Source organism: Salvia hispanica, chromosome 6, assembly GCF_023119035.1.
Source record: "Salvia hispanica cultivar TCC Black 2014 chromosome 6, UniMelb_Shisp_WGS_1.0, whole genome shotgun sequence".
In the NCBI taxonomy this organism is placed as follows: domain Eukaryota; kingdom Viridiplantae; phylum Streptophyta; class Magnoliopsida; order Lamiales; family Lamiaceae; genus Salvia; species Salvia hispanica.
In genome coordinates, this window is record NC_062970.1 from 7,831,721 (window position 1) to 7,845,201 (window position 13,481).

A 13,481-nucleotide genomic window follows, 5' to 3' on the forward strand; every position below is an offset into this window, starting at 1 on the left:
CCCCTAAAACTATGTAAAATACGAGTGTATCAACTGTCATGTCTAAAGATTGTTTGGTATCAATGATGAGCAGATTAAGCAACAATTTTTTTTTATTATTGATACACTCTCGACTTAATTTACCTAATTTGGTTTATAGTTTGTGATTGTTTCTAAATTATGTAAATTTTTTTATTTTTTATGATTATATAATTATCAGATTTTTTAAAATTAAGTAATTTAAAGTTTTAATAATGAATTTAATATTTACATAATGTCTTATTTAATCAGAATTATAAATAATAATAAAAAAACTAAATAAGAGAGTTTAAAGTGTTTAATATTTATGTGCTTTGTATACGCAAGGATACGAGTAATGGAGATAAGCATTTGTTAAAATGCTTTGTATATTTCCACAGTGAGATGTAAATGCTTTGGATCAAATCACACAATTTTAATTTTTCACAATCGCATTAGTGTACAAAATGATGTCTTAATGATGCTCAAAATAATTATCTTCATTAAAATAAAAAAGAGAAAAGAAAAATATGCAAAAAATAGGAAATAACTTACGTTAAATAACGTTTTTTGAGCATCGCTAAAAGATGTTATTTTTATGTACAGGATTGTGCAAAACTCGTATTCTTATGTTTATTGAAATTATAATTAATTTGAGAATGATCTATTGGGCATGTTAATACAAACAAGCATGAACAAATAATTAACCAGAACAATGAAAATGAATATAAATGACAGAAATAACAAAATAATATAAAGTCCAAGTCGATGGAATTGATTATAAATGCTAGAAATAACAAATACTCCTAAGCCCTAACAAGTAACAAAATTATTATATCCCGCATAAACTTGCTCTCCAGTCATGTAACTCCTACATGCTCAAGGGAGTCTCATCTACTCTTCTCTGGATTGTTTCCAACCTCCATTAATTAATTATGATCATATTATATTACAACCACTCATGAATAAAGTAATGCATCACTTTCAAGATACATTTATTAAGTAGCTAAAACAAAAGATTGCCAAAGAACCCCACGTAATACTCCAATACAAATTGCATTAGTTTAGTAAGTAACTCGATCACAATTTTTTAAGTAATGGGGTTGGCTAAGTTTCATCATTCTCATATTCCAAATAAAATTTTAATTCATATAAATTTTAAATCTTAATTAATTATGACACATAACAACACTTGCATAGTCACAACACGATATCTTCTACTCTAATATAGAAACAACTAATTAAATTAGACCATTTACTTAAGTTCCCTTTTGTCATACGAAAAAGCTACCTTTGATTTTATAGCAATGTAAAGATCGAGCCATATGGTATTTGGCCATTTAAGTGGATTTTTAATACTATAAATACTTCATTGATACTGAAATCGTATAGTAGAGAGTTAATGGATTATGACCAATCACATCTCCGGAATTAAAGTCATTAACTTTAAGAAACACTAATTGTTTGACAAAAGTATCCACATTCAAATATGCATGCATTGATACAATTGACTACATAAACAAAACATCGATCAAAATATATACTAGTATCCAAGGAATATGATCAGAGAATAATCGCAACACAAAAAGTAGAAAGAGTTGATTGTATTTGTATGGGCACAAGTACACATGAAAAATAACATGTACTAGTATTTATTCTGCATATATTTGAAAACATCTCCAGGCATAATACTAAAGAAGCAACAATTTCTCATATAGTACTTATAAAACAATATTAGTAATATTTTCATAATGACTAGGTGCAAGGAAGCGGCGGTGGCATATTGAATGAGCGTATTTTTAGACTTTAGTGGGACTCTTACTCTTTATAAACTTTTTCCAATTTTTCCACCGCAACGTGACAATTCGTTAAGCATAAAAGTTAAGTTAGATAAAATAAAATAAATCTAAATTAATTACCAAATAATTAATCAAAGAAATAAAAAGAGTGGGCCCATTCACTTCTTGGTAGTTCCGTGACCGCGACTTCAGTTTAATTTGCTCAGTCTTAATTCTCCGCTGTCCGATCAATGGAAAAAAAAGCGACGGCCCGATCCGTTCAAGCCCCTCCACTATCTGCCAGCTAGGACGAACCCGCCACGTCGGCAGGCTACCGACGGTCAATATATTTCGCACATCCAACTCCAACTAAATCGCAGCCGTTAAAAGAATTGGGCCCACGTGTCACTTATGCGAAAAAGTGTTCTACCCCAGCTAATTAATTACACCTAAATCTTGAAATCTGATTCTAAAAATGAGAAATGCATTATTTTTATATGGACAAAGGGTTTTAAAGTTTATTTACACCTAGCCGTAATTCGTGGGACCTTCAATTTTATTCTTTTTAATGGAAATGATTTTGTATTGAATGTGAAACCGAAAAATAGTGAAATTTGACCGTGGCTTTTACCGAGATTTCTTATAATCGTCATTTTCCTTTTACTTTGCTATATTTATGTAGCATAGTTTGAGCGTGTAATATTCGGAAAATATATAGAGATTCTATTACGATAAAAAGATAAAGAAAAATTCAGAAATGGCATTAAATAGTATAGTTAATGGTACATTTTTCTATTCATGCGCATTTTCTTAATTTGCTAGAGACGTAAGCAAAATGAGCACTCGTATATTAAAAATCGGAAAATATGGAAGCTTGAATCCAAAGATGGAAACCGACACGTAGCGGTGGGATTCTCGATTTCGTAATACCGCCATGCTGGCACATGGCTAATCTGAGGCGTTGGATCAAATGAATATCAACGGCTGAGATGAATTCGTGTGACAAAGCAACCTCATGTGATGTTTCCACGAGGGCTTTTGTAGATGTGAAATACCCCCTTCCAACAAATGAATAGATGATGAGATTGTGACAGAAGGAAAAAAAAAGCTTCATTTATAGGGTTAGAGAGAGAGAGAGAGAGAGAGAGGTGAATTAGGGGATTTGTGGAAGAGGAGGAGTCCATTTGGAGAAAAAGATTGTTGTTTTATCCGCCGGATTCATTCTGAATCTTGATTTCTCGGCGAGTCTCATCTCCTTCTCCGGCGAATTATGCAATAGGCACCTCTGATGAGATATCTGATTGGATTTATTCATCTGGGTCAAGCTGAAACTCTGCATCAAAAGGGGGGAAATTTCAGTGATGGACAGAAACAGAGAAGCCAGAAGAGCTAGTATCGTCGGCTCCAATGGCTTCAATCGCCGCCGCCATCGGACTAACAGTCTCAGAGACTCTCCAGGTTGATTTTTCTCATTTCTCAATAACAGATCTGTCTCTGACTCCCAATTTTTTTACTAAAGATTCAAGCCTTTTTTGTTGCTGTTTGCAGATGAAGATACAGGTCCGGAGTTGCAGGAATCCGTGAGGTTAAGAGATCGAGTGAAGAAGGATCGGGATCGAGAGAGGGAGAGGGATAGAGAGAGAGAAAGGGAGAGAGAGAGGGAAAGGGAGAGGGATAGAGAGAGAGATTTGAGAGAAAGGTCCAGCCGGAGTAAGAGGAGAAGAGGTGGAGACGAAACTTCAGAAGAGAGCGTCAATGATGAAGAAGACGACGAGGATGAAGATAACGCCGCTGGAGGCGTGAGATTGTTGTCGCAGGCGGTCCCAAACCACCATCACGGCGGCCATAGCACTAGTAGTTTTAGTCAACCACAACAGAACAACAGTAACACTGTAAGCAGCAGCAATCACCATCTCCAACACAGAAAAAGCTTCCCTCCCGCTTCTTCAACGGCGGCCAAGATTTCTAGAGTGCCGCCGGTTTGGAAATCCGGCGATGAAATGATCAGCGCCTCCGTTCCTAGAAAGGCACGTTCCGGTAAGACACGGAAAACTCACCTCATTTCTCCGATTTCTAATTCTTTTTGGTCAAACGTTTTGATTTCTTTTCATTTTCGTAAAGCTTCCACGAAGAGGTCTCACGATTGGATTTCAATCAGCAGCAACAACAACAGCGGCGGCGGAGTTTCAGGTGGAGAACCGAATCTCGGGAGCTCTCCGGCGAGACAAGGCGTCGGCGTTGGGACGGCGCCGACGCCGACGCCTTTGCCGGCGGCTCCTATATCTCCCTCTTCTTCCAATGCCATGAGAAAGAAGCTTGTTAGTGTCTGAAATCGGTCTATAATTTTTTAAAACTCCAAATATCTGTTCAATTCTTAATCCTGAACTTTTTGCAATCTGCAGAAGCAGACGGTGAACAACTCCGCTCCGAAGCTGAAGCCGCCTAAAGTGGCGGCTGCGGCTGCGGCTGCGTCGAAGCCGAGCTCTTCGAATCCGGAAGAGTTGGAGATTGAAATCGCCGAGGTGTTGTACGGCTTGATGACTCAGTCACAAGCCCCTTCATCCAAGAAGGAGGAGTCGAGAGAAATCAACAGATTGAGCAGCGATGTGAAATCACATAATTCATCGACGATTTCTAATTCTACTTCGGCCAATAATCCCAATTTGGGTGCCAATTCTGGGCCCCTTTCAGCCGTCCGTAAGTGTTCAATCAAGCTGTATTCAGTTTTAGATTTTCTCTGATTGAGAGAGCTAAAAGTGTCGCTGCTTATCGTTTTGCAGCTCCAAAGAGAAAGAGGCCGCGGCAGATACCTGAAAACTCGTGCTACGGCGTTCGGAGCAGCCCCGTTCCGGCTAAGCTTGAAGCGGATCCGACGCCGAAGAGCGAGATTTCATCTCTAACTACGGAAAAATCGGGGTCCATAGCTGAAAATGTGTATGAAGCGGCTGCCGATTTGGTCGATCCACAGATGCAAGCGGCGGCGGAGCCGGCTGCGCCGAAGGCGGATGGATCAGTGTCGGAGATGAAGCCTGTCTCTGAAGAATTAACGGAGATCAAGGATTCGGTTGGGAAGGAAGAGTTGAAGTTGCCGAAAGAGAAAGATTCTCCGGCGGTGAGAGCGGAGGTTAGCAAAAACGGAGATTCACCAGCGGCGGCGGCGCCTACTAAAACGTGAGTACAGAAATTTGAGTTTAATTTTCTTGGGGGAATGATTTTCTCATCATTTGCCCTAACTTTGGTTTTTTGGAATTTAGCAATTCTACGGCAATGGAGTTGGAGAATGGGAAGGAAGAGAAATTTGAAATAGATCTGATGGTGAGCGAAAGAAACGATTTTTTTGAAGTCCGTTTTCTTGTGTTTTTGTTGCTTAAATGGAATTTGAGTCCGGTTTCAGGCGCCGCCGCCACAAGCTAAACCTTCTCCGGAAAAAGAAGGAAAGATCGATTTGAGGGATTCGCCAGTGGAACAGAAGCCGGTTGTTCAGGTCACTGATGCTGTACGTGGATAGATGATTACTGTTTTTATTTGGATTTATCGATTTTGATGGGCAGCCTTCTGATGTTTTTATCTGCAGAACTCAAGAGATCAAGCCGACGAAAATTGCAAAAGTGGAAGTGGGAGGGATGAAGAAAAGAAGCTTCTAAAAGAAGCCGAATCGAAGGAGAGGTTTCATCTCGATTTGGAAAAGTCTGAAAGGGACATTGGCCACGGAGATGGAGTTACTGCAGCAAACAAATCGCAGTCAGCGTTGAAGCCCACAGAGAAATCTGGTAGGTTTTCTTTTTGTATGGTGAATATGTGGCCTTGTGCCACGGTGTGTAGATTAATGTTGAGAGGTTTGTATGTTTCTTAAACTTAGGTCATTCAACAAGCTCTTTACCGCTGCCAATGTCAATGGGAAACTGGCCTGGTGGGCTTCCTCCGGTGGGGTATGATTGCTTTTCCTTGATTTCATTGAAATCTTTATGCTGGTTCGGTTTTGATGGTGTTTCATTGTTTTCTGTCAGCAGATATATGGCCCCATTGCAAGGAGTTGTATCGATGGAGGGTGGTCCAGTTGCTCCTCCACATATTCAGGTAACTATTTTTCTTCTTGTTTTGTTATGGAGTAATGATGATGGCCTTTGGTGGTGAATCTTTTGTGATCATTTATGTTGAAATTTTTGCAGTCGATGTTCACTCAGCCCCGACCAAAACGCTGTGCTACACATTGCCACATTGCTAGGAACATACATTACCTCCAGCAGTTCATGAAGATGAACCCCTTCTGGCCTGGACCTGCTGGCTCGGCTTCTTTATTTGGGTCGAAGCCTTGCAATCTTAATGTCATACCCGGGCTGGAGTTGCACGGCAATGTTGCTGTTAGAGGCGCGCAGGATAAGGCCCAGAACGTCCCCAATCATGTTGGGAAGGAGAAGGGTTCTCAACCAGCCAGTACGTCTGATTCTGCTCAGAGAAAACAACAGATTCTAATCCAGCAAGCGTTGCCTCCCGTCGCTCCTAGTAATATGCTGGTATGTTTCTTTTAAGTCTCTAATTTTGCTGCAACTCTATTCTGGTGGAGTGGTGTTGAGGGTTTGTATGGTGTTGAGCAGGGGCCTACTTTCATCTTCCCCTTGAACCAGCAGCAGTCAGCTGCCCCACGGCCTAGTGGTGCGAAATCTCCGGCTGCTGGGGTTTCGTCCAACACTGGTGGCTCTGGTGTTACGAATTCCACTTCAGCAGCTGCAGTGAGTTTCAACTACCCGAATATGCCTTCTAGCGAGACACAGTATTTGGCGATCCTACAGAACAACGGGTACCCGTTTCCCATACCGGCTGCTGCTGTAGGGGGACCCCCGAATTATAGGGGCACACCAGCCCAGGCACTGCCTTTGTTCAATGGTTCATTCTATTCTTCACAGATGATTCACCCTTCACAACTTCAGCACGCTCAGCCACCATCCATCCAGACACAGTTGATGCAAGCCCACCAAAATGCAAGCCCATCTAGTGGTGGTTCCTCGAATTCACAGAAGCATTTGCAGGGCCAGCATCCGAGAACGCAAACTGGTGCTGGCATCTCCAGTGGTTCTGGAACTGCTAGCTTGCAAAACATGTCATCCCTGAAATCACAGCCATCCCAGCAACAGTTGCAACAGAGTCACACTCAGTATGTGCACCAATCACGGGCAAGACACCTTGAGGGAGAACCCAGTAGGGAAGACAGCCCATCAACCACTGATAGCCGGGGGTCTCGAGCCTCGATGAATATCTATGGCCAGAATTTTGCGAATTTTGGGTTGATGACTCATCCAGCCACTTTGGCTGGTGCTGGGGGTGGCGCTGCTAGTGCTACCAGCGCGAGTAGTAATCATGCTGACAAGAAAGGACATCCGCCGCAGCAGGTATCAAAGACAGGACCGGAGTCATTGCCTGCAAGTCATAGCTTCGCGATGAGTTTTGGTACTATCAATGGAACTAGTGGTGGCCCAGGCATCGATATGGCATCTGTGGCTCAGAATCACGCCATGTTTCAGAGCTCCTCAGAAGCCACGCGACAGAATATCCAGTTGATGGCTGCTGCTCAGGCTGCACAAAAGAAGACCATCCGAATCTCTGATGATACTAAATCTGGCGGTGTAGATTCCAATACCACAGAAGACGAACGCAAGATCTTGACGGGAAAGGCTATGGGTGTTGGTGGGCAGCAGTCCATTGCATTTGCAAGGTCGGACTTGTCTGATGGGCATGTTTCGTCAATACAGACGAATGTGATTGAGAGCTCCACACGGTCTCTAAATGCTTCATCTGGTGCATCTCGCAGCTCCCGTTCTAATGCCGTGAATGTTCAGAATGCTCACAGCATTCAAGTTCAACTTCAGCAACAGCAAACACTGCAGCTCAAGCAGCAGCAGCTACAACAACAGCAACAGCAGCAACACCAACAACAACAGCAACAGCATCAGCACCAACAACTGCAACAGCAACAACAGCAGCAACAACAGCTGCAGCAGCAATTGCAGCAACACATGGCAGCAAATTCAGTTAGTCTGCAGCAGCACATGACAGCAAATGCAGTTAGTCGACCGCAGCATTTCAATTCATCTTCAGCCATGGGTTTGAAGTTTCCGAGTGGCCTCTCCGGTTTCCCAACAAATCTTGTAAAGAGCAACAGCAGCAGCCCATCTCAGTCCCCTCAATGGAAAGGCCCCGGTAGAACTTCAACCTCCCAAACCCCTTCTGTAACCACGACCACGCTGAAAAACCTTCCCCAGCAGCATGCTCGGACTCAATCCCCGATGCACACTCAAATATCCTTTGGAGGGAATCAGAAACCATCAACAGGCTCACAAGGTCAAGCGCATCCCAGCAACAACCAGACTTCGTCTTCGCCTATGATGGTAGGCTCTCCCACGACCTCTTCCGTCTCCAAAGGAGCCAGTGGGAGCCCTAGAACAACTTCATCTGCTTCTACAAACAACAAAACGGGAACGGGTCATGCTTCGTCCTTGTCAACACAGCCAACCAAGAACCCACCATCCGTTTCTAACCAGAAGTCTCCATCAATTCTGGGAAACCTTCATGTAGCTTCAGCCTCTTCTGGCAGCGTACAGAAACCTCAAATGCAACACCAGTCTCAGCAACAGATGCCTAAAACAATGCAGCAACAGTTGTTCTTCTCAAATCCGTATACTCAATCCCAATCTCAACATTCTGCCAGTAAAAGCTCGTCCACACCCAGTGCCAGCGGATATTATATGCCACGAAGACAGACAGACCAACACCAGCAGTCACCGGGTGCTCCGGTGACATCGGCTGGGAGTTTATCTTTATGCACTCCTGTCACACTGGGTGGTGCAAACACGAATGATCCAGCTACAGCAATTGCAGCAGCCACTGCTAATGCAAAGGGTGGCGGATTGCCTTCCCAGGGAATAATCAATGCACCGCAGTTTGCCTCGCAGGCTGCTGGGAACCTTTTGCCTGCTGGCTTTTCTTATGCGCATCCCGTTCCAGCTGCTGTTCAGGTGAAGCCTACTGAGCAGAAACAACCTGCTGGTAAGTATCTTCAAAAACCATAAATAGGTTTTGCAATCTCATATTAGGTTGAGAAATATGACTTTGTTTTACTGCACTAGTTATAATGAATGGGAGTTGTGAATTTATTGTTCAATTTTTACGATTTCTTGACCAGGAAATGACAATTTAAATCCATGGCAGCCTGAGAAAAAATGAAAGATGAAGAAGAAGCTGCGAGTCTCAGGAGAGAGGGAAAGTTGGGACAGGCATATGCTGGAACAATGAGGAGGACGAGGACATTTGAACAAGGGAGAAGAGAAGATGGGCGGAGCTCCTACTGCGTGCACGCCCTGTCATTCGACAGGTAAACATGCTAAATATGAAACTGGGAACGTCAGTGGGTTTGAAAGGGGGCGGGGGAGAATTGATCAATTTTTGGTGATGGAGAAGAACAAAGTTTAGATGTTAGAAGACTGTGAGGAGCTTAGCCTCTTGTTTTTGGTTAGAATAGTGGAGGTTCTTTGATCATATTTTGTATCTTCCTCACTCTCCTGCTTGGGAATATATTTTCCCAGGAAAAAAAGAGAAATGAAAGATTATTCTGAAAAGGAAAAAGAAAAAAAAGGAAAGATTATGGTTTTTGACATGTATGTAATGGATATGGAGGGCTTGCTTATGGCAGCAGTTGTATAAGATTAGCCTTCATGCGTTCTTTCCTTGAATTAAATTTATTAATCTTATTCTGTCTGAAAAGAGAAGTGATTTTTGAAGTTTGTTTAGAATGGCCTTGAAATTAATGTGGTCCACATGTGCATTCCTGTTTAGGTCATTGTTTGTGTGTTGGAATGGCAGTGGACCTTTTTATGCTGATATTGTCTTCTGGGCCCCACTCTACTAAACACCGCAGGCCACACGTTTTCATTGTTGCCTTCAATTTGGAGAGAGAGAAGAGAGAGGGGGTGATTACCGAAAAGGCTTTCAGTGGATAGGATGATAATTGTCATATGATGCCATCTTGTTATGCTTCATGACGAAGAATACAGGTCACTGTCCAACTAAAAATTTATTAAAGAATTTATGATTCTATGCTTCTCTCTATCTTCACTAGCATGAAATCAAACTTTAATTTTAACATTTATTTGTATTATTAAATTCATTGCATTAAATTTGCTACAATACAATAATGAACCACCACAAGCAATCAACCCACAATCAAATAGGAGTATAGAACTTGACTAAACGGCCAATAAACAGTTTCTCTACCTTTCTCTAGTGGAGTGGCATAGCATTCATTTTGAATAGAAATTATTCATTTTACCTACACAAGTATAAAAAGGGGTGAATAAAAAATTTGTGGTTAAATTTTCAGACAGCAAAATCAAGCAACCTGGAGTCAGAGGAAGATTTGTGGGGTTATTTTTGGTGTCAATTTGAGTCCCAAAATTCTACTTCATTTTGGTAAATTAGGTTATGACACGTGTATTTTTTAATTATTAAAACCCGGTATTTAAAACTTTTTGTGGCCAAGATGAATTTTAAGTTGGAAATGGTTAGTTACTTTGTTTTAGTATTGGTATAATTCACACCCGGTCTTCTTCAGTGTGCAATTTTAATAGGATAATCTGAATATTGTCCAACTAATGAAGTATCATGAAAAATGGCAATACTAGTCGAATAATACGTGTGAGTACGTTGTGGTGGGTGCCCACTGCATTATAACTTGGCTTGGATTATTCCATAGGCACAAAGTTTGGACCCACTGCAATTATAAGTTGGGCAATTTATTCACATAGATACAGGCATAAATTAGAGATCTTGACTGGAGACGTGTCCACAGCCTAAACAGTTTGTTTAAGAACGATGGGATCAAAACATTTTCGGTCGCTCATTTCGTATATTCATCCAATTAATCGCTACATTTGTTAATCACGAACTGCGTATCGTTCATGTACTTACCATAATTGTAGACAGCCTTTATATATGCAAAAATTTTCATTTGTTTTCACCTATAAATGACAAGAAACAAATTTAGTCTCGTTGTTTTTTTTTTGGTAAAGCGTCCCGTTGTTTTTTAGTTATTCATTTATGATCAGTAGGAGTATGTTTTACAAATACTTCCTCTCTAAAAACAAATCTTCTACTTACATTGTATACATAGTAGTGGAATAATCAATCATGACAGTATGTGATTCAGTCCATTCATTGCAAAAATTTCGTAAAAAATAGACTAAGTTGTAAATAACACGAGTTTAGTGCACAATTGATAAAGTAAGAGAAATGAGAAAAAAAAGTGATAGAGTAGTGTTAGTGGATTGTGAATTATATATTATTAAAGTGTTTAATTGTTTAAAACTTTCTATAATAAGAAATTGGCTTAATTTTAATGGACGGCCCAAAAAGGTAAAACAAGTCTATCTTTTTTTATATAATTAATATACAATATGCAACGCTGACAAATTTATACTATCACGAAGGCACTTGTTCAAAAAGGCTATGTTTTCACGAAGGCACTTGTTTAAAAAGGTACTTATATAGTACTAAATTATATAATTAATATACAATACGGTCAAAATAGATCATTAAAAAGGCAAAGACAAACCAAAGCAACACAAGTAACAATAAAACTCAAGACTACATAAAATACAATTCTAGAGAAATAGAAAATAGAAAACAACAATGTATAATACTCCATAAAAATCCAAAAGCTACACTACGTAACCACATAATAAAACCCTAATTAAAACGACTCAACCCTCATATTCTCAATCATCAAGGATTTGCGCGACACTAAATTTGGACTATGAATAACTAAGTTGGAAATATAATGATTCCTCTCTTTCTTAATCTCTCAAATACTTTAGTCACGTTCAAGTAGTAAAATAGTCGAGCAGATAGATGCAAGGCGAGTAAGATCCCCCATCTTCAAATGCTTTGACAAGATAAAGTGTATCATGGTAGTTATTTTGGTAATCCAAAATATCATCTAAAATTTCCGAACTAAGACTGTATATCAAAAGGCTTATTTAGTTCCATAGAGCCATGAAGAATATCAGGAAGCTTAAGCATACATGGTTTTCTCTTGATAACATAATCCTTAGTCCATGTTTTCTCATCTCCATATTCCTTCATTCGCCATATTTCGAGCACCAGTTTGTGCTCTAAAATTTCCGAGCACATATCAAGTGCTCGGTATTTTCCAAGCACTTTGGGACAATGGAATAGTTCCGAGCACTTTGGGGCAATGGAATAGTTCCGAGCACATCTTGGTGCTCGGCATTTCATGCTCTTAAAAATATTATATTCTATATTTTTTATTTTATTATTAATAAATTATATATTTTATTTTAGTTTCCTAAATTAGGAGTATTAATTAAATAAATAAAGTAAACCAAATGGAAATGACATTATATTGACTTAAACTAAATATTTTTACAGTGCATTTGAATTTGAAATGCAAAAAATATATGAATACAGAGCATGATCCCGGGGACGTGGACGAGAACAGCGAAACCTTGCTATGCATATCAAATGGTAGCGCTTCAACGTCCCATAGTGCTAGCCATACACGTGTCCGCTTTCTCCCTTACCATTGCATTTTGCCTTCTTCATCTTCACCATCCTCTCCTTATTCACCTCTCCATGCCCCTTGAGGAAGTCCCCATAGGCAGTAACGAACTTCTCCAGACGAGTGGACTGGCAGAGATCAAAGTAGATCAAGTTCATCTTGAACCCTTCAACCTAATTTCATAATTAAAGTTAGTTAAGTCAATGAACTAAATCCAATCAATAAACAAAATTTGGTTGCAGAACCATCATTCTTGCATAGGCAGATCCAATGTGACCTGCTCCAAAGTTTGTCTTTTAGTAAGTTCCCAACATAGCTGCCAAAAAGGAAACAAAGAACGGGTCAATGATTGTGTAATTCTTTGCTTATGAGTTCAAGTAAAGGACGTACAGACGAAGGACGAGGAAGCCATCCATCATACAAGCCACCCTTCATGAATTCATCAACTTCCACAATTCTTCAGGCTGCAGCTAAAGAGAGTGAAGCTGCTAACTCTGCTGTAGTCTCTGTCAGCACTCCCTAATTCATCAACAACAACAAACTTATTCTTGCATAGTTTTCACATTTCGTTGATCCAATAAATTAGTTACCGGTGACTTTCCGACAACAACACCATATTTATTAGCAGCATCAACATCAACCTTGTTGTATCCTACAGCCATGTTGCTGAAGGCAGTCCCTCCTGCTCTGCCCAATGCTCAGTCAACTGAAAAAAAAACAGTCCAAATCATCTCCAAAAATAGGTGTGTGTGTGTGAAGTTTACCTATCCAATAACTCCATCACACTTATTACCAATCAAAAGAATGATGTCTGCAATAAGGCAATAAAAGATCAAAATTCATGCAAAAGAAAAAAAAATGTTGAATAATAACAAAATGATAATAATGAATACTATTACTTCTAGACGGCAACACAAAATAACCAACAAAATTTAGAAATAAATTCATCATTCTGAAATATCTAAAACCACACAAATCAACTTAGGGAACAAATACAGACAGAAGCAAAAAATAGCAGTAAAGGTCGAAAAATCTATAAATAAAGAGAATAAATAAGTACAGTGGAAATGAAGCTTCCAATGAATAATGCTCGGTAGCTGCAATATAGACCTACAAGTATTCAAATCAACATAAGCCAA

The 13,481-nt window shown here is 40.0% G+C and overlaps 2 protein-coding genes across 18 annotated transcripts; one reads left to right on the forward strand and one right to left on the reverse strand.

Annotated features, from left to right (window-relative positions):
* Positions 1–2,852: 2,852 nt before the first annotated feature.
* LOC125195987 (protein TIME FOR COFFEE-like) lies at positions 2,853–9,875 on the forward strand. Of its 8 annotated transcripts, none has more exons than XR_007171811.1 (14): positions 2,853–3,233; positions 3,324–3,812; positions 3,897–4,093; positions 4,178–4,472; positions 4,556–4,946; positions 5,030–5,090; positions 5,170–5,271; positions 5,350–5,545; positions 5,635–5,704; positions 5,783–5,852; positions 5,945–6,289; positions 6,371–8,816; positions 8,953–9,141; positions 9,603–9,875. XR_007171811.1 is itself a non-coding variant. In XM_048094314.1 (14 exons), the coding sequence occupies exons 1-14, from the start codon at positions 3,137–3,139 to the stop codon at positions 8,991–8,993; spliced, it is 4,761 nt and encodes a 1,586-aa protein (XP_047950271.1). In that variant the 5' UTR covers positions 2,853–3,136; the 3' UTR covers positions 8,994–9,489. The 8 variants fall into 8 exon arrangements, 5 of the variants coding, with proteins under 5 accessions (XP_047950271.1, XP_047950267.1, XP_047950270.1 ...); XR_007171813.1 differs by having other exon boundaries at positions 9,630–9,875; XR_007171812.1 differs by having other exon boundaries at positions 9,685–9,875.
* A 2,286-nt stretch (positions 9,876–12,161) lies between these two features.
* On the reverse strand, positions 12,162–13,147 carry LOC125196837 (glycerate dehydrogenase HPR, peroxisomal-like). 10 transcript variants are annotated; one of them, XM_048095489.1, is made up of 4 exons: positions 13,136–13,147; positions 12,933–13,048; positions 12,620–12,658; positions 12,162–12,470 (listed from the first exon to the last, which is right to left on the reverse strand). In XM_048095489.1, the coding sequence occupies exons 2-4, from the start codon at positions 13,002–13,004 to the stop codon at positions 12,333–12,335; spliced, it is 249 nt and encodes an 82-aa protein (XP_047951446.1). In that variant the 5' UTR covers positions 13,005–13,048; positions 13,136–13,147; the 3' UTR covers positions 12,162–12,332. The 10 variants fall into 10 exon arrangements, 7 of the variants coding, with proteins under 7 accessions (XP_047951446.1, XP_047951443.1, XP_047951444.1 ...); XM_048095486.1 differs by having other exon boundaries at positions 12,162–12,515; positions 12,588–12,635; positions 12,733–13,048; XM_048095487.1 differs by lacking the exon at positions 13,136–13,147 and adding an exon at positions 12,733–12,848 and having other exon boundaries at positions 12,162–12,515; positions 12,588–12,635; positions 12,933–13,088.
* Positions 13,148–13,481: the final 334 nt, after the last annotated feature.